This window comes from Bos grunniens, chromosome 13 (assembly GCF_055505025.1).
Source record: "Bos grunniens cultivar Pamir isolate PY7600 chromosome 13, Bosgru_T2T1.0, whole genome shotgun sequence".
Taxonomy (NCBI): Eukaryota; Metazoa; Chordata; class Mammalia; order Artiodactyla; family Bovidae; genus Bos; species Bos grunniens.
This window is the reverse complement of record NC_141177.1, coordinates 3,635,440-3,655,930: the sequence shown is the minus strand read 5'-3', so window position 1 is coordinate 3,655,930 and position 20,491 is coordinate 3,635,440. Positions and strand designations below refer to the sequence as shown.

The following is a 20,491-nucleotide window of genomic DNA, read 5'->3' as shown; positions in this document are numbered from 1 at the left end:
CAGTCAGGGTGACTTCCCTTACTTGTGCTAAACCACAAGCAGCAGAGGCACCTACCCTCCCGGGCTGTTAGGGAGGGAGGCTGCTTAGGCTGGAGAAGCATCGCCGAGGTTCCAAGCACGTGGAGGTTCCTGGAGAGCAGAGAACCCCATGCCCAGAACGTCACCACCAAACTGCATTCTTCCTTCTCCCACGACGACTCCAAACAGATCACATCCAAACAAAAACCTACCCAGAAACCCACTGCTCAGGGAAAGCCAGGACCGGAAGGCATGCCCAACCCAAGAACCCGGACTCCGAGAAAATAATTCTTTCAACACCAAAACCAGATATGGGTCTTTAGAAGGCTGCTTTGGGTTGTGTGAGGCTTGGGGGATCGTTGTTTCTTGATAAGGGATTGAACTAGGGCCCCTGGCAGGGGCAGTGCTGGGTTCTGACCACTGGACTGCTGGGGGATTCCTCAGACATGGGTCTTAAGATGGCTCAATTAGAGGCAGGGTGGGACAATGTCTGAAGCCTAGGAATGATGACATCCTAAAGCTTTCAGGAAAAAAAAAAGGCCCAGATGAGCATACAATTCCTCAGACAACACAGGATGGTTGCAGGATGGGAAGAGTACCTGCAGAGTTCCACAGAAATTACTGAAATAAAACCCCGTACTTGAACTCGCTTCCCTGGTGGCTCAGCTGGTAGAATCTGCCTGCAGTGCTGGAGACCTGGGTTCGATTCCTGGGTTAGGAAGGTCCCCTGGAGGAGGGCGTGGCAACCCACTCCAGTATTCTTGCCTGGAGAATCTCATGGACAGAGGAGCCTGGCGGACTGCAGTCCATGGGGTTGCAAAGAGTCAGACACGACTAAGCGACTGACAGACACACTTGAACTCGCATTCAATGGGAAGAGAAAATAAGCTAGCTGACAGATGACACAAGGCGTCACACTGAACCGTGTGCATCAGAACAACAACAAAAAGGAACCGGATAAGACGTGGGATATAAGTAACGAAATGGGAAGGACTGCTTTCAAACCAGAAAAGAGAAGCAAGCATAAAAAAGGGGCACAACAGAACAGAAAATAAAGTAATAGTCACACTAAACATTTAGTACAAATGGATTAAATTTCCTGTTAAAAATGTCAATTACATTTTTTAAAAAGTCAGCTTAATACTCTTGAAAGGGGAAAGTGTTAGTCGTTCAGTCATGTCCATGGGCCCACAGGCCCATGGGCTGTGGCCTGCCAGCCTCCTCTGTCCATGGAATTCTCCAGGCAAGAACAACTGGAGTGGGTGGCCATGCCCTCATCCAGGGGATCTGCCAGATCCAGGGACTGAACCCAGGTCCCCTGCATTGCAGGCGGATTCTTTACTGTCCAAGGTACCCAAATAAAAATGAAAGAGAAGTAGAGAATGATACACAGTGTTCCAGGAAAGTGCAGAAATATCAGTATTAGGCAAAGCAAATCATGGTAAAAACCACTACAGATTTCATATGGAAGAGACAAAACTCACCAAGTAGATGTGAATCAAACTTATGAAACTAACATGGTTTCACAAAAGGTTTTTCAAGGAAAACTGTAGGACATATTTTAAAACAACTTTTGCTTAAGAGTCACAATCAGATTACAAACTCTTAAGAGATGGACAGTGAGAGCTCCACGTTATCAACACCCAGAGCCTAATCACTTTTCAGAAGAATCTCTGAACTTCAGTTCCAAAGGCTGAAAGCAAGTGAACCGCATGCAACTCGAGAAACCAGGAGAAACGGGACTTCTCTGGTGGGCCCATGGCTAAGACTCTGTGCTCCCAGCGCCAGGGGCCCAGGTTCGATCCCTGGTCAGGAAACTTGACGCCTCATGCTGCAATGAAAACCAAAGAGTCCATGTGCCACAGCTAAGACCTGGCAGTCAAATAAATACTAAAAAAAAAAAAAAAAAAACCCCCACCAAAAAACCAACTAGAAGAAGTGAAGACAGACAGCGCTTGATCAATAAAAACAAAAGAATGGCTATTAAAAAGGGAGGTTTGCTTGAAGAAAAGATACCAGTAGACCAGTATTTTCAATGTTGCCACTACAACCATTTGGGGCCAGGTAATTCTTGGCTGTGCCCTGTCTCGTGCATTGTAAAATGTTTAGCAGTATCCCTTTCCCCTCCCCCACAAGATGCCAGCAGCACCTTCCTCTCCAGTTCTGAGACTCAAAAACGTCTTCAGATATTACCAAACATCCTGGGGGGAAGGGGACGGCACTGTACCTGGTTACAATCCATTTTAATAGACACTGGAAAGAAGGGACAGATAGATTAACTTAATCATGACTATTAAGTCAGACTTTACTCCAGCTAATTTCTGTGCATGTGTGTGCTTAGTCGCTTCGTCGCGTCTGACTCTTTGCGACCTCATGGACTGTGGCCCACCAGGCTCCTCTATCCATGGAATCTCCAGGCAAGAACACTGGAGTGGCTAGCGATTCCCTTCTCCGGGGGATCTTCCCCACCCAGGGAAAGAACTTGTGTTTCCTGCTTCACATGTGAATTCTCCATCGTCTGAGCCACCAGGGAAGCTGACAATCAATTATGACAACTCAATAAAATGGCTATGTCCAGGAAGATACAAAATTACAGTCTGAATTAAGAAAGAAAACAGAGCAATAACAAATTTAGAAAAACTGCTATGTTAGAGACGTGCCCCAAGGCAAACTGTTTTTTGCACAAATATCTGCTATCCTTCTCAGGAGAATTAGGCTGCATGATCCCATCACTGTCGGGCTGGACATGGGACTGGCTCTGCACAATGGAGAGGAGCAGACGTTAAGAGCCAGTATCTTGGGAGTTCCCGGGTGGTCGAATGGTCAGGACCCAGCACTTCCACCAGGGGCCAGAGGTTCAATCCCTGGTCTGGGAACTAAGATCCCGCAAGCCATGTGGCATGGCCAAAAAAGCCCCAAACAAAAAACCAAGACAGCAAGAGTCTGGTTGGCTACACTTGCTTCTCTTGTTCAAGATGACCTGTAACATACCAGATCAGGGGTTGAGTTTGGTTTTTTGAACTATGTTTCAGGTGTACAACATACTGATTCACAGTTTTAAAAGTTCTATTACACTATGGTTATTATAAAATATTGGATTTATTTCCTGGGAAGAGCAAGGATTCTTAATTTGCGCCCTGTGGGTAAAATTTAAGGAGTTCCAGACCTTGTATGAGAAGGGATTAAGTTTTTATCTCCTTTATCGCCAACTGGAATTTACCATTCCCGTACATTCCGAGAACTCATTCCTCTTATAAGAGCTGCAGGTTCATACCCTTCGATGGCTATCTCCCCATTTCTCAAACTGAATTCATAGAAACAAGGAGTAAAATGCAGTTTCGGGGTCAGCGGGTCTGGGATTCTGTGTTTCTATTGAGCTCCCAGGTGGCGGTGACCTTTCGGTCTGTACCACTCTTCAGGACTCCCCTGGTGGCTCAGATGGCAAAGCGTCTGCCTAGCATGCGGGAGACCTGGGTTCTCTCCCTGGGTTGGGAAGATCCCCTGGAGAAGGAAATGGAACCCCACTCCAGTATTCTTGCCTGGAAAACCCTATGGACGCGGGAGCCTGGTGGGCTACAGTCCATGGGGTTGCAGAGAGTCAGACACGACTGAGCAACTTCACTTTCACTCTTCAGGAAAGCACGGGTAGTCTATTAAAATACTTCACAACGAACACTTTGATAGCATCTGTACTTAAATATAGTTTATTGTGATTTTATTATGTTTAAAAATATTATTCTGGGAGGGCTCTGTAAGCTTCACAAAATTGCCAGGAGTCCACAGCAGGAAAAAAGGGTTAAGAGCACCTTTAGCTGGCGTGTTCCAGACAGGCTGCCTCCCCAGCTGGGTCCTGGAGGGGAGACCACAAGGCTTGGGGCTGCCACTGACTCTGGGGACACGGGGCTCAGCGGAGCTGGCCTCCACGGCCACTGAGATGGACATCGTCATTACAGCCTAGTCCATGCACTCTCCAGACTCTGGGAAAAGAAAGTCGTAAACGGAGTACTGTGGTCACGTTCTACCCAATTTTCCAGCAAAAGTGTTTCCATGTTCAATTGTTTAATAGCAGAGGGAAAGAAAAAAATGTCTCAACTCACTTTAGGACAGATTAACCCTGAGATCAACACCAAGTGATGAAATACAGTGGGATAAAACAAACATTGGAAGACAATGTCCTTTATGAGGTTAAACGCCAGACAATTATCTTAAGTGCAAAACATTTGAAATTCAACCGTCACTTGTTTTTTTATACTTTAATAGCTAAGTTGTGTCCAACTTTTTTGCTATCCCAAGGACTGGACCCCACCAGGTTCCTCTGCCCATGGGATTTCCCAGGCTACAATACTGGGGTGAGTTGCCATTTCCTTTTCCAGGGGATCTTCCTGACGCAGGGATCAAATCCGTGTCTCCCGTGTCTCCTGCATTGCAGGTGGATTCTTTACCACCGAGCCGCCTGGGAAGCCCCTCAACTATCATTCTTGATGGAGAAACCCAAAGCCAAACAATACACATCCAAAGACCCAAACCAACTTCCGCAGACTTGGAATAAAAACAAAAACTTCTCAGACATGACAAAATGATTTCCACAAGGATCCTAAGGACTTGAACCACAAATGGTGGTTAAAAAAAAAATCCAAGTAACTCCCTGGCAGTCCAGTGGTTAAGACTGGGTGTTTTCACTGCCGAGGGCCTGGGGTCGATCCCTGGTTGGGGTGCTAAGATCCCATAAGCTGCTCTTGCAGAGTAGCCAAAGGTGGGGTGGGGAATCAAGATATTTCATTAGAGTCAGGAGTAAGATTCGGATGGTTTGCTTCACCACTACTCAACTCTGACCCAGAGCACCAAGGCACTCTAGATCGAGCAGAAAGACAAACACGATTTGCATATGACAATCTACCAGGGCAATTCAAAAGCATAAACGACCTACGAGAGTACACAAGGCAGCCAGGGGCCGGGAGAGAACATGCAAAACTTCTCTGGAGCTCGTTCTGCCGCTGACAGCACTCTAATAAGTTCCCACACCCCCCATCGCTCCCCCACCCTTCATCCCCGGCTTTTCCCTGAAGAGAGCCACATCCTGACCTGGGCGGTGGGGCGGCCCGGGGCGGCAATGCTTGAATTAAGTGCCGTGTTTCCTGATTCACAGTCTTAATTGAGTACTTTTCAGCTAGCCCACTCTGAGGAAAACACAGTTCTTGTGCTTCTTTTGTACTTTATTCCTGTGGGCTTTTCATCTGAATGTTGGCACTTCTGTTTGAGTGACTGCTTGCTCAGATCCTTTTCTATGGGAGCCATCACTGACTTGCAGGCATCCTTGTGTGTTCAGAAGATGAACTCTGCCCCATGTTGCAAATTTCTTAACTTCTTGATGATGTCTCAGTGGAAGTTTTAACTTTAGTCATAATGATGTCTCAGTGGAAGTTTTAGCTTTAGTCATATTTAATCTGTCTTCTTGGTGGACTTTGCTAATTGTGTTTACCTATTTTCAGCATAAATTTGTCCTCCTATATTTCCTAGTAAGTTATAGACTTTAACTTATTTAGTATATCTGGAATTTGAATGATAAATTTCCCTATTAAAGATGTCAATTACACTACAAAAAGTGTGCTGTAAACCAAAATACTCGGCTGCCTTGACAGCAAGTGCCTGAGGGGTGGCTGCACCGGCGCTTCCCTACGCTGGACTGTGTTGACTTGAAAGAACTAAAAAAACCATGGGTATTTCAGATTTGGTGTTTGGCAGATGTTTCCTTAAATGTGAACTAAGTGAGCCAGTCATGTCAAGGAAAGTTAGTGACAATACTGGGATGATAACTTTTGGATTCTAGACAGTCTGGATTGCAAAACATATATCCCTCACTATCCCAGGCCTGCAGCATCCTAGCTTTAGGTATTTCTACTGAGATTCATAATTAAACATGATTTTTCTCCTACAGTACAATGAAATGGATCAACATTTGGAAGAATTACAGAAGTTAGCAAAAGCCATATTTTCCCAAATGACTGGCGTATGACTGTCAAACCAAGTATGGTTTGGAGAGCCAGTCAAGCATAAGTAAGGGCCATTCAAAGCTGAAAACAGACAAATGGAATTTAACAAGTTTGAAAAATTTATGGAAATGACTGCAAATTCTATACAGCAACTAATATTTAACAAACTACCCTTTGCTGTATTCTGGTGTAGCATTACCTGAAAAGACTATCGAAATACTCCATTTCCAATTACATTATGTGAGCAGCCAGATTTTCCTCTTACATTCCAACCTAAGGAACACACAGCAATAGACTGGACTGGGATACAGGGGTGAGAGTTCAGCTAAACCATGAAATAAGACATGTCTGCAGATGTATATACACTGTTACTTGCTTTGTTTTGGAAAACAGTCACTTCTCATAGAAGTGTTTACATATAGTGGGCTTACTGTAAATTTATTCATTTATAAGTAAAAGTTTTGGTTTTAACTTCTAATGCAGTAACTGTCAATTAAAAAATTCTTCGGGGGATCTTCAGGTTTGAAGCGTAAAGGATCTCAAAATGGTGGTCGGAAAATCAATGTTCTACCCATTTGGCAAAGGTCCAGCTTCCGCCTCAAGCGCCCCCTGCACACACTGCCACCCCCACCTCCCTCTCACAGCTGCGCTGAGAGGCCATGTGGTCTACATGTGAGTTCTTTTTCTTGGTAACAGAACCGTCTCTTTGTAGCTGGGCACTTGCCACACAGATTCAAGACTTCAAGCTCCCGGACTTCATTTCCACAGCTAAGAATCGCCACGCCACTAAGTTCTGGCCAATCGGGCATCAACTGAAATGACGTGTAACTTCCAGGACGCTGCCTTTAAAGGTAGGACTCAGTAAAGAATCCGCCTGCAACGCAGGAGACCCAGGTTCGATCCCTGGGTTGGGAAGATCCCCTGGAGAAGGCAACCCACTCCAGCATTCTTACCTGGGAAATTGCGTGGACAGAGGAGCCTGGTGGGCTACAGTCCCTGGGATCCCAAAGAGTCGGACATGACTCATCAACTAACACAAGCCATCTGAGACCACGCCAATCTTCGGGATATCCAAGCAACAACACAGGACCCTGAGTCCCTGAAACCATGGGGCTGGCCACCACACTCGCCAGCAGGACAGAAACACGCTGGCCTTCTGCAACCATGGGGAAAGACGCTACCAGTGCCCCAGGGCCCACTCCTGCTTTCCAGAGGCAGCATGGGCCTGCCCAGCATCTCCACCCCGGCGCAGGGAGCCCCGCCAAGGACATGGCCTCACCTTGGACTTCCGGATCCCCCTCATGCTTTGTATCACTCCAATAAGACATTAGTCTAGCCCCCGCCCATCTCTCGAGGTCCTCCTGGTACCGTGGCCATAGGGGCCTGACAACCCGCAGGCCCCATCCTGTTCATGCGGGTTTCGGGACTGCCCCGAGGGAGAAGCACTGCCTGGTTACCCTCAGGACGGAGTCGCCCACTTTGAAGTTGCCTAACCCGGCCAACTTGATAGGGAGTCTCTCGTCTTTGTTCAAATGGCTCCTGCGGGCTGCAGGTGACTGCCATCATCCTGGCACCCCTATCTCCCGAGGCTTCACAAGGAGGCCATTCACGCTCCACCCTTCCCAGGCCAAGCTGGCCCTTTGCTCTCTAGCTTCCACAGCCCACCGTCCATTTCCAAGAGAGACTAGGTATCCAGAAAGCTGTCCTCTTGATGCTGGAGCCTCGATTTCAGCTGGGCATGTGGCTGCCCTTCTTGAAGCCATCTTCCAGCCCCGCTTCGTGCCTGATGTGATGACTGAGTCCTGCTCATCATCCGGCTAGTCACCGGGAGGCCGCTTCAGGGGCCTGGCCTGGGGGAACCTCAGAGCCTTCCTCCCGCTTCAGTTCTCCACCAGCTGAGAGACTGAGGTCTGGAACAGCTGCCTCGGACCAGGAGACGAAGCTGTTTGTTAGAATGACAGCTATATCCCACCAGCTGGGGACTACCTGGCTTCTTAAATTGTACTTGAGAAAAAGAACACTGATTGTGTTTAAGTCATTTAGTATGGTTTCTGAGAGAGCAGAGAGATCAGTATCTCAACTCACACAGCCAGAGGGTGTCTGTAACGAACTAGACGGTGTGTCTCCGGCTCTGTGCACCGCGTGGTCTTCCATGACTATTTAGTAATCCCACTGTAGGGCCAGGAACAGTTATTTTTCATGCAGCTGTTAATATATGATGGGCTTACTCTTCTATTATTTGTAACAGCAGCCGTAGGTAACAGGCGAGCCGGGCATGACAACAGGCAGTACGCAGTTTGCAGAGCCTGCTTCTAGGTCATTCCTTTGCTCCAGGACATCTGGTTTCTCTGCATTCTCAACAGCGCGGGTGGTTGCTCAGAAGGCACCTTCCATCCAGAAGCAGCCTCACCGCTCTTACCCACGACCCCTATGGCCACAGGGCCTCTGTGCTGACCCTTCCTCTGCCCCTCTCTCCAACCGCACCCCACACCCATTCTGCTCCGTCCACGCCTTTGCACAGCAATTCCCTCCCCCTGGAGTCCTTCCCTCTCCTCGCCCGACTCCTCAGCCATCTTTCATACCTGAAGAACCTCTTCTTCTAAAAAGTCTGCCATCACCAGCTTACAACAGTCTCCCCCCGCCTGTCAGTTACCATCACTGCCTTTGAGACTCTTCAGGTCCCAGCCTCTCCCACTAGATTGCGTCCTGAGGCAGAAACGTTCTGCGTCGGGCTCACCATCATACATTCGTGTTCTCGGGCTTTTTTCCAACATGCAACTTTGGAACAAATGAACGGGTACCTACCTGTGTGGATTCTTAGGTGGCGGTCCAGATCTTTCATGCCATGCACAGTTTTGAAGTGGCAACCTAGAAAAGAAAAAACAGGTTCCCTTAACAGAACCTCAAAGAGGAAGGTACGAAGAATCTGAAATCCCGGCGAGTCAGTGCCTGAGCTCGCGTGGCCGCGCCGGGTACAGGGAAGGGGCTCAGAACATCGAGTCTACCCTTCACCTGGATAGCAGCAGTTGAAGGTCCTCTCCCCAAGGGTTGCTGTTGGTTCCTTTGACTCGGAGGGAAGAGCTGCGACAGGGGCTTTCTGGGCGTCACTGCCGTCAGCGGAGGGACAAGGTGGTTTGGGAACATCGTTATCTAGTTCCGAAGCTGAAATCAAGACAATGGAAAGTATTACTTGCTTTCTCAAATATAAGCACCATGATCAGGAAGATGCCCTAGAGGAGGAAATGCCAACCCACTCCAACACTCTTGCCTGGGAAATCCCATGGACAGAGGGGCCTGGTGGGCTGCAGTCCACAGGGTCACAGAGTCGGACACAGCTGAGCACACAAGTCTTAGAGCAGCTTTGGGCTTATTTTACTTTCCCCTACTCTCCACCCCCCAAAAAACCCACAAACATTACAGATTAGAAGCCATGCACATTCTGGTCACAACCATCCTCTTCACCAACTTCCAGGAAGCAGAGGGGACAAAGGAACATGGAAATGTGCCAGGGACACGACTGCCAAGATCCAGGCTTTGCAACAGAGCCTCTCAAACGACGTGGGGGAAGACCTGGTTTGTAAAATAACTTCCAACCCACCAGGCTAGCGTTTTTATAGAATAAACACAAAGTACAAGAAAAATGGAATAAGACAGTAAAAGCCCAAACGCTTCACATGTGACATAAAGCTGGATGTTTGCCGAGTTACTTTTAAATGTGGTTTCTGAACTTATTTTAACTCAACTCAGCAACAAGTCACAGATCACACTTCAAGTGTCACTGCTCTCCAGGTTAAAATGCCACCGTTTCAACCTGAAACGTGAAGAAAAACAAAACTAGAGACTAAAAGACTTGAGATGGTCTGCAGTATCAGGACTTTCTGGGATCCTGATTAAACATACTGTAAAATCCATTTAAGACCCCAGAATGTACCAACACTAAGTGAACGTTTAAGGGAAGTTTTTAAGGCGTGAAGATGAAACTGAAGTTTTAAAGAGTATTCTAGTAGTTTGCATGCATTCACGCTCAGTCATGTCCGACTCTTCACAACCCCATGGACTGTAGCCCACCAGGCTTCTCTGTCCACAGGATTCTCTGGGCAAGGATACTGGAGTGGGGTTGCCACGCTCTCCTCCAGGGGATCTTCTAACCTAGGGATTGGATCGGACTCTCCTGCATGGACAGGTGGGTTCTTTATCACTGAGCCACATGGGAAGCCGTGTTCTAGTAGTTTGGGGATGGCTATTGATTGTACATGTCTGATGTGCATCAAAATAATCCCGGGCAGGGCAATGTCTGTATGAAGAAGCAATCGGCCACTTGTAACTAGTGATTGAAACCGAGCCTCTGGTTCATGAAGTTCATCGCATAACCCTCTGTTAGCAAGGCTGACCCAGGTGTAACTGTGGTTTCTGCCAGCCAAAACGGCCAGATTATTTCATAAGGTTCCATCTAACAGGAAACTTTAAAAACGTCTATAACAAAGACCAAGTGCTCCTCAAAGACTGTAAAGTGATTTCTCTCCAAATAGATTTAAGACCCAGTGAAAAGAGGTGCTGTCAATATTTTAAGTCTGAAAAGAAAAAATGTATTAAATAGTTTATGAATTACAGCCCAGAGTCAGGGACTTTTGATCCCAGGCTTCCCAGGCGGCTCAGTGGTAAAGAATCTGCCAGCCAAGTGGGAGATGTGGGTTTGATCTCTGGGTTGGGAAGATCCCCTGGAGAAGGAAATTGCAACCCACTCCAGTCTTCTTGCCTGGAAAATCCCATGGACGGAGGAGCCTGGTAGGCTACAGTTCATGGGGTGGCAAAGAGTCAGATACGGCTAAGTGACTAACCCACTCAGTATTCTTGCCTGGGAAATCCCATGGACAGAGGGGCCTGGTAGGCTACAGACCGTGGGGTTCCAAAGAGTCAGACATGACTCAGTGACTGAACAACAAACAACACGGAAGGTGGATTCCGCTTTCCTTGACAGGCTGGTCAAAGCAAGCCTTCTTACCATAGAACCTGCAGAACACGCTGATGAGGGCATAGGGTTTGCTTAGTCGCGTGCTAGCTGTGTGATTACTGGCAACTTACTCAACCTTTCCGAGCTTCGGTTTACTTCGCTGTAAAGAGGCATCACTGACCCGCCTCCGAGTAAGAAGAGATGTACTATGTAAATTCCCAGCACAGCGTCCAGCCTCCATCGCGTCAATGCTATCATAGGGCTTCAGCAAAAGGGCCGCAGGCGTCACATCCAAGGAGCTGCGATGCTTGAAGCCCCTTAACAGGGACTGAACAAGGGATCCAGGCCCATGCCTTTCAACGGGGGGTCATTTTGCAACACCTGGGGGCACTCTAGATTGTGACGATCGTGTGCACACGTTTGTGATGTGGCATCTAGTACGTGGAGGCCAGGGACGTTGCTCACCACCCAGTGATGCACGGGACCCCCCCCCCCGCAACACAGAACCACCTCAACTGGGGGTTAAACGGAGTCTCCAAGGCCTCACCCACGTTAACTGGGGCGGGGGTGAGCCCAGGAACGCGTTTTAAAGCACACCAACCTCATACTACTCTCTAAGCCTTTGATCTCAAGGGGTGGTCCTCAGAGTACTAACGCCAGCATGATCCAAGAGCCTGTTAGAGAGGCAGAACCTCGGCTCTCAGACGTACAGAATCTGCGCTTTAACAAGATCCCCAGGTGAGGCCCATGCCCATCAAGTGGGGAGAAGCACAACTCCAAGCCTAGCTTCTCAAACTACCCGCGCATCACAGTCACCTGGAGGGCTGGTTAAGGTACAGGCGGCAGGGCCTCCCCCTCCTGAGGCCCAGAGTGGAGCGGGCAGTGTTTCATTTCTAACAAGTTCCCAGCTGATGCTGCTGGTCTGGGCACCACACTGAGACTTTCTGCTGTGCGGGAAGAGAACCTGGCTCAGAGCTGCTGCTCAAGGCTGCTGGGCCAAAGTTTTCAGCGAATCAGAAAACTTGGCAGGTCTGAAGTCCATCACTGTGCTTCTCAGAGGAAGGCAAAACCTCGCATTGCTTAGCAATTCGCGTGTTAAGGAAAGAAAGCCATTCAACTCCTGAGGGTTTTTAATCCCACCGAAACCAGGAAGACTGGAAAGCTAAGTAGTAGGCTGTGAAGCACAGTGGTTTACGATCCTGCCTGGGAAGCCAGCTGATAAAGAATTGAATTGGAATCTGAAACTTATTAGCTGTGTGACCCTGGCTGAGTTCCTCAGTTTCCACATTTATAAAATGAGGATTTTGGTCCCCATTTCCCAGGTTTAGACGAAGATTAAACTCCTTAACATACTTCCGTAAAAGAACCTTCTGAGTCAGCACTATACAGATGCTCCTGGTTATATTCACGGATGTGCACACACACGAGCCAGCAAATTCTCAGGGAGAGGGAAACAGTTCACAGTGCCGATGGGAAGGCAGGCAGAGGGAGACTGTTGGGTTAAAGCTCTCAGAAAACTGTGCCCAAGGCTATAAAGGGTCACCCAGGCAGAAAACGGCAGAGCTTCAGAGGCGACTTCCTTCTTCCAGGAAAGGAAGGAAGGTGGGAAGCCTGCTCTCCTGAGACAGGTGCAGCTGGGGCGGAGACCCTTCTAGGCTGGAGGAGGAGGTGGGCCGCATCTGACAGTGAGAACTCAGGGTAGCACAATGGCCCTTCTAACCTTTTGAGAAACTGCTGGTGTTCTTTTGGCAAGGTTGTTTTCCTGCCTCTAGTAGCTTTTCTCTGGTGGTGACTGAAGTCTACCAACTGATCTGAGTCATTCTGTCTCCTCCAGAAGCTACATGAGTTGCAAAGCCATCTGCAAATGAAGAGCAGCCCAACCTTAAAAAATGGGCTTCTGAGGTGGCTCAGTAGTAGAGAATCCACCTGCCAATGCAGGAGATGCAGGCATGTGAGTTCAATCCCTGGGATGGGGAAATATCCTGGAGGAGGAAATGGCACCCCACTCCAGTATTCTTGCCTGGAAAATCCCACGGACAGAGGAGCCCGGTGGGCTACAGTCCATGGGGTTGGAGAAGAGTCAGACACAACTTAGCGACTAAGCGCACGCGCGCACACGCACGCCCAACCTTAAAAAAAAGGGCAGGCCTCTAGCTCAGCAGAGCAGACCCGAGACAAGTGCAGGGGAACATCAGTTACAGGGCTGTTTTTCTCTGCAGTGGTGGCTGGTGTTGAGGTGCCCTGGCACCCCCTAGTGCCGCACAACACAGAACACCCTCCCCAACCCCTCCAAACACAGCAAGGCTCCAGGAGTTTGCCGTCCAAGCGCCGTTTGCAGGAGTAAAAAGTAGCCCATAGCACTCACTTTGGACAGCCTGTGTTTCTTCAAGAAAGGTCTTATATTATCGCTCCCCCGACAAGACTCAACATCCCCAGTACCACCCCAACTCTTCTTTACAGAGGATCCGCAGCCCTGCCCCACCCCCAGGAAGACCCTGGTTCTACCTGCCTATCCGCACTCTACACCTTGAGCGCAGAGACAGGGTGTTTTGGTTGCAGAAGTTTTACCCAGCCAAGCTTTACTTTTATATACAAACCACCAGTTTAGGAGTGGCTTCGTTAAGCTGCTCCTCTCCTCCACTGCCTCCCTGGGAGCAGTGCGGTCATCAGAACCCACCAGAGACCTGCTGCTGGAGGTCTGCCCTTTTTCGCAGAAGAGACCAGATCCCCCTTCTCCCTTGCGGAGGCGCGGCGGGCGGGGGGGGAGAGGGAGAAGGGGAGAAAGTTCCAGTAAGGGCTCCTCTCAACAGCTCCTGGCTAAGCAAAAGGCAGCAACTCATCGCGGGGGTGGGTGGGGTGGAGAGACCTGAAATAGGAACCTACACGGTCTTACCGGAGAACAAGATAATCACAACGGGAAGCGCCTTAGAAATGCAGATTCCCCGACTCCACTCCACCCCTGGGATTCCAGGAGCGCGGGGTGGGAGCCGGAGGAATCCAGTGAGTTCTCAAAGCTCCCCAACTCGCAGGGTCTTCGGAAGCAGAGGCTGCCTCGGGGCACTCAGGGTTGCCCAGGGTCTCCAGGCTTCTCCTGGAACCCCTCTAACCCTACACCCCACCACCGTCCTGACCCCGCTCCCGCCCCAAACCCTGGCGCCACTTCAGAGTAAAAGTCGACACCCTCACTGGAGCCCGGGGCCCCCGGCCCTTCTCAGACCTCAGCCGGACACCCCCGCCCCAGCTCCAGCCTCGCTGACGCCCTCGGCCGTCTCTACCGCTAGCTCAAAGCCTCAGGAGTCTTCCTAGACGGTGCCCTCCGCCGAGAGGCCGCCCCCAGGCAGCACCCCGGCCCCTCCCAGCTCGATGTTGTCCCAGCGCTCACCCCGAACACGCTGCACGCGCCACCGCTTTATCTCGGGAGTCACGGCTCCGGTCCCCAGCGGCCTCGAGCTCCAGACAGGAACCGGTCGCAGTGCCTCCGCTCCAGCACCTCTCTCCAGGGCCCGGCAGAAGCTCGGACATTCCGCCCCCAACACCCACGAAGACGCCTGGGGTCTCAGAACGCCCACCTCCGAGGCGCACAGCCCCAGCCCGGCGCCAAGGAGGCCGGGCACGCCGAAGGCTGCCTCCGGAGGGATCTCAGAGCATCCTTCCAAGGTGTGGCGAGAGACGAACCGTCATCGAATAGCGCTTGGGGGACTGGGGGGCAGGAGTGGTTGCAGGAGAGCGACTCCGGGAGCGACGTAATCTACCCGAGAAGGGTTAATTCACAAGGGTGTGTGTGTGTAACTTACAAAGGCAAGGGTAACAAGGTCTGAGCCCCAGAACTCCAGTTGGAAGCCTCACCGCCCCGCCCAAGCCCAAGGGCCGGGACCTCGCATCCACGTGGGTCTGCGGAAAGTCGGAGAAAACCGCCCCCAGCACCCGGGGTCCCCGGCGCCACTCACCCGGCTCCCCCGCCGCCTCCGGGGCCGCCTCGGCTAACTCCCGGCTCGCGGACTGCGGCTGCTCGGAGCTGAGATGCTGGGGCCTGGCCTGCTTGCGCCGCGACATGGCGTTAGGATCGGGGCTCTGGCAACTCCCTGCGAGCGGCCAGCCTCACACAGCCAATTCCCGGAGTTCGAGAATTAACCAGGCTCGGCCGGAGCGCGCACGTCCCGGCAATCCTGCTCATCAGCCCAGCAGGACGGTTTATCAGGAGCCCTGGCTGCGGACTGGCCCGCAGCCAAACCTCTGGACTCCAGGGGAAGCGCGGGGCGGACCCGGGCAGCCCACACCGGCTGGGAGCTCGTTAGAAATGCAGACTCTCGGGCTCCACCCCAGACCCGCGGAATCAGAATCTGCATTTTAACAAGCTCCCCAGGTGATTCGCATGCACATTAAAGTTTGAGAAACCGTGTCTGCATTTTAACGAGGTCCCCAGGTGATTCGTTTGCCCATTAAAATTTTAGAAGCACAGCTCTCCTCCAACTTTAATGTGCGCGCGAATCACTGGGGATCTCGTTAAAATGCAGATTCTGATTCAGTGGGTCTGGGGTGGGGCCTGAGCTTCTGTATTTCTAACGAGCTCCCAGGTGAGGCGGCTGCTGCCCAGGCAGCGCTTTTAGATTCTGGCTTAATTGGTCTGGACCGAACCCTGGACACTGGTGTGTATATATATTAAAAAAAATTTTTTTTAAGTTCCCCAGGTTATTCTGATGTGCAGCCAAGGTTGGGAAGCACGACTTGCACTCGTGGCTGCGTATTCGAATTTAAATTTTAAATTAGGCTACAGTTGCAGGGTGAACCCACTGGTCCTGGAAGAGCTGGGTAAAAATGCAGATTCCGCAAGTTTTCGCTTCAGGCAGCCCAGGAATCTGTATTTCTGCGCAGCGTCTTCCCCATCCGCCCCCTCTCCTCGCCCGGTCCCGGGACTCCGGCGCCCGCGGTCCGAGACCACACAGAGGAAGCCTGGGGCCAAGAGGGGGGCGGACCCCGTCCGGCAGGTGACCGAGGCGAGGTCCTGGGAGCGGGGGGCGGTTGAGCTAATTGGTGTTCTTGCTCAGACTGGCTGGGTCTTGATGAGACCCGAGGGGACCCCTCCTGGCACCAGGTAAGCGACATCCAACTGGGAGCAGAACGCCACCTACGAGCCCCAGGTGTTTGCGCTCTTCGGTTGGGGAGTTACTTAAGGCGGGCTGTGCCCGGAGCTTGCCCGAACCTGAGAGTCACGTGGGGCCTTTGGGTAAAAAGGTTCAGCTTTGAAACCGTGGGGGCGGGGCCTGGGAATCCGTATTTGTAACATAGCCGCCGGTGAGTTTTTCGTCAGTGGCTGCTTCGGCCCCGTGCGGTTTCCGCTTCATCCAGTAATTCATTCACCTTTTGTGAAGTTTACCGTTGACAAACCCCAGGGGACTGCCTGCGAGAAGCGAATTTTTATATTTCTCAAAGACAGCTGTTTTCCTCAAATTTCCTGTTGATTTTCAAGTTGTAGATTGATTGTAAACATGTCTGTGTAAAACCCAGTGAAGTCACTCAAGGTTAAATTTTCACGACGTTTATTAAAAGCAACTTTTAAAGCTTTCTTTGGGATGTGTGCCTAAGTGCACATGTGGTGGTGGCGGCTTAGTCGCTAAGTCGTGTCCGACTCTTTCGGCCCCGTGCACTGTAGCCTGCCAGTCTCCCCTGTCCATGGAATTTCCCAGGCAAGGATACTGGAGCGGGTTGCCCTTTCCTTCTCCAGGGGATCTTCCTGGCCCGGGGTGGAGGGTTGAACCCGCATCTCCTGCGTTTCACTGAAGGCGGGCTCTTTGCTGAGTGAGCCACCAGGGAAGTCCTCCGGGCACACACGCAGGGAAAGCCGCTTCAGGACATCCATGCTGGCTTGTTGTGTGTCTTTCTGAAATGTCTCAGAAGGATTATCAGGTGGCACTTGTTGCCTCTTGTTGTTCAGTCGCTCAGTCGTGTCCAACTCTTTGCGACCCCATGGACTGCAGCACGCCAGGCTTCCCTGTCTTTCACCATCTCCCAGAGTTTGCTCAAACTCAGTCCATTGAGTCAATGATGCCATCTCACTCCAACCATCTCACTTCACCCTCTGTTGTCCCCTTCTGCCCTCAATCTTTCCCAGCATCAGGGTCTTTTCCAATGAGTTGGTTCTTCGCATTCAGTTCAGTTCAGTCGCTCAGTGGTGTCTGACTCTTTGCGACCCCATGAATCGCAGCACGCCAGGCCTCCCTGTCCATCACCAACTCCCGGAGTTCACTCAGACTCACGTCCATCGAGTCAGTGATGCCATCCAGCCATCTCATCCTCTGTCGTCCCCTTCTCCTCCTGCCCCCAATCCCTCCCAGCATCAGAGTCTTTTCCAATGAGTCAACTCTTCACACTTCGCATGAGGTGGCCAAAGTACTGGAGTTTCAGCTTTAGCATCATTCCTTCAAAAGAAATCCCAGGGCTGATCTCCTTCAGAATGGACTGGTTGGATCTCCTTGCAGTCCAAGGGACTCTCAAGAGTCTTCTCCAACACCACAGTTCAAAAGCATCAATTCTTCGGCGCTAGCCATCTTCACAGTCCAACTCTCACATCCATACATGACCACAGGAAAAACCATAGCCTTGACTAGACGAACCTTTGTTGGCGAAGTAATGTCTCTGTTTTTGAATATGCTATCTAGGTTGGTCATAACTTTCCTTCCAAGGAGTAAGCGTCTTTTAATTTCATGGCTGCAGTCACCATCTGCAGTGATTTTGGAGCCCAGAAAAATAAAGGCTGACACTGTTTCCACTGTTTCCCCATCTATTTCCCATGAAGTGATGGGACCAGATGCCATGATCTTTGTTTTCTGAATGTTGAGCTTTAAGCCAACTTGTTCATTCTCCACTTTCACTTTCATCAAGAGGCTTTTGAGTTCCTCTTCACTTTCTGCCATAAGGGTGGTGTCATCTGCATATCTGAGGTTATTGATATTTCTCCCGGCAATCTTGATTCCAGCTTGTGTTTCTTCCAGTCCAGCGTTTCTCATGATGTACTCTGCATAGAAGTTAAATAAGCAGGGTGATAATATACAGCCTTGACGTACTCTTTTTCCTATTTGGAACCAGTCTGGTGTTCCATGTCCAGTTCTAACTGTTGCTTCTTGACCTGCATACAGGTTTCTCAAGAGGCAGGTCAGGTGGTCTGGTATTCCCATCTCTTGAAGAATTTTCACAGTTTGTTGTGACCCACACAAAGGCTTTGGTGTAGTCAATAAAGCAGAAGTAGATTTTTTTTTTTTAACTCCCTTGCTTTTTTGATGATGTAATGGATGTTGGCAATTTGATCTCTGGTTCCTCTGCCTTTCCTAAATCCAGCTTGAACATCTGGAAGTTCCCCTATCAGGGTTCAAACCTGTGGTGCCTGCACTGGGGGCGTGGAGTCTTATCTGCTGGACTGCTAGGGAAGTTCCTTAGTTACTTCTCATTCTTTATATATATAACTTTTATCTTGCTTTTTTAAAAATAGTTGTTAGGTAGTTCCCTTTCTTCACAGAGAAAGTCAATTTTTAAGGCTTGTCACTTTGTAAAAGAAAAATGGAGTATATATGTAATTTTGATAATTTAAGCAAGCATTTTGCAAGAGATAATGCATGTGAATTATACAGGAGATTTTCCCTAGTCACTCAGCATCTCCTTACAAAGCATTGCAAAGATTTCAGAGTTAGTATCCTATCATTACAAAGCACATGTACTGGGGGAGCCGAGGTGAGAATCCCAGCTCTGAGACCACGTGGGCTTGAGAAAGCTGCCCTGTGCCTCAGTTTTCCCATCAATAAAATGGGGATGCTAATACACCCAGGGTGGTAGCGAGGGTGACTGAACTTCATACGTGTAAAGTACAGGGAACAGTGTCTGCTACAGAGGCGGGACTGTAAATGTGAACAGTTATTTATAACAGTAGGGTAAGAGATATAGTTATCTATAATAGCAGCGAATGCTCATCTAGAACTGGTGGTTCCTGCAATTCCCTGGAAGTCCAGTGATTAGGACTCTGGGCTTTCACTGTTGAGGACCCGGGTTTGATCCCTGGTTGGAGAACTAAGATCCCACAAGCTTCATGGTATGACTAAAAAAAAAAAAAAAGAATTGGTGGTTCCAGTGAACTTGATACAGATCCTCGTTTTCTGTGGGAATAAACAGGGAGCAAACAAGCGTGTGCTGACATGAGCAGCCCTTCTGAGCTACATATTCTCATGCCTTCGTGCCAGTTTCTTCTCTGGTAAATAAGTACTAATACTCATTTAATTAGTCGAGTAATTTCTTTTCTAAGAGAAATAAATAAAAACACAATTCTCTCTCTGACTGTTCCCAGAGAAGAAAACTATAGCTCATAAGAATTTGAGAAGGTCCAAGCTCACTTACGATGAAAGAAATACAAGTCAAAAATACATTGAAGTACTATTTTATATCCTGTCTGAATAGAAAAGATAAACACACGCACACCCCAGGTTAGTGGAGGGGAGTGAGTGTACGCTGTGGTCCAGCTATTCCTCTCCCAGTGCCCTTTTCAAACTGTGCGTGGGCATCACTGGGGACCTTGTTAAAAAGCAGATTCTGACTCCAGTGCAGAAGAATGACCTGGGGATCATGCTAAATGCAGATTCTGGGCAAGAAATGTGTAACAGGCATTCGGCATCATTAATTATAAGGGTGGTGGTGGTTTAGTTGGTAAGTTGTGTCCGACTCTTCGAGACCCCGTGGACTGTAACTTGCCAGGCTTCTCTGTCTATGGGATTTCCCAGGCAAGAATACTGGACTAGGACTAGATCAAACCTGGGTCTCCTGCACTGCAGGCAGATTCTTTACCGACTAAGCCACCAGGGAAGCCCAATTATTGGAATGAATATTAACCATAAAGTCCTTTTTTTTTTTTTTTAACCTATCAGCTCAATAAAAATTGGGAATGCTGATAACATCTACTTTTAGTAAGAGTGCAAGGAGGTCAGTCCTCTGGTGCATTGCTGGTGGGAGTGTGAGTGTTTATAGTCCCTTTGGAGGGCAATCCGGCAATGAGTCTTTAGACGCGCCCTGCCGACGGCCTGCCAGGTCCGCTTCCCATCGATTCTGCAGAGAAACGGGTGCACCTGTGCCAAGGGGGCAGGTCTGAGGATGTTTGTTGCAATACCACTGTCACAGCAAGAGCCCTTGAGCGACAACCTAAATGCCGACAGTAGAGGAACGGTTAGATTCAGCTGTGGCTTAGCCACATCAGACAGCAAATAACAGTACTCAGGCAGATTCATGGTCACAGGCATGGCTAGAGCTCTAGATAAGACTGCACTGAGGAGGAAAAACAAGTCCTACAAAGACGTGAAAGTGAAAGTCGCTCAGTCGTGTCCAACTCTTTGTGACCCAGTGGACTGCACAGTCCATGGATTCTCCAGGCCAGAACACTGGAGTGGGTAGCCTTTCCCTTCTCCAGGGGATCTTCCCAACCCAGGGATGGAGCCCAGGTCTCCCACATTGCAGATGGATTCTTTACCAGCTGAGCCACCAGGGAAGCCCACATAGACAG

General features: G+C 49.7%; 1 protein-coding gene across 7 annotated transcripts in view; it reads right to left on the bottom strand.

Moving 5' to 3' along the window:
• Positions 1–20,491, bottom strand: part of ZFP64 (ZFP64 zinc finger protein) — a 75,587-nt gene that overhangs the window by 4,527 nt on the left and 50,569 nt on the right. For 4 of the 7 annotated variants that reach the window (XM_086331310.1, XM_086331311.1, XM_086331312.1 and 1 more), the window contains 2 exons: positions 9,021–9,170; positions 8,814–8,876 (listed from right to left, as the gene is read on the bottom strand). In XM_086331310.1, coding sequence (XP_086187436.1) covers positions 8,814–8,876; positions 9,021–9,170 — 213 coding nt within the window. Of the gene's footprint in view, positions 1–8,813; positions 8,877–9,020; positions 9,171–11,560; positions 11,695–14,341; positions 14,781–14,906; positions 15,310–20,491 lie in introns of those variants that run through there. The other 3 variants (XM_086331316.1, XM_086331317.1, XM_086331319.1) reach the window with 3 other exon arrangements.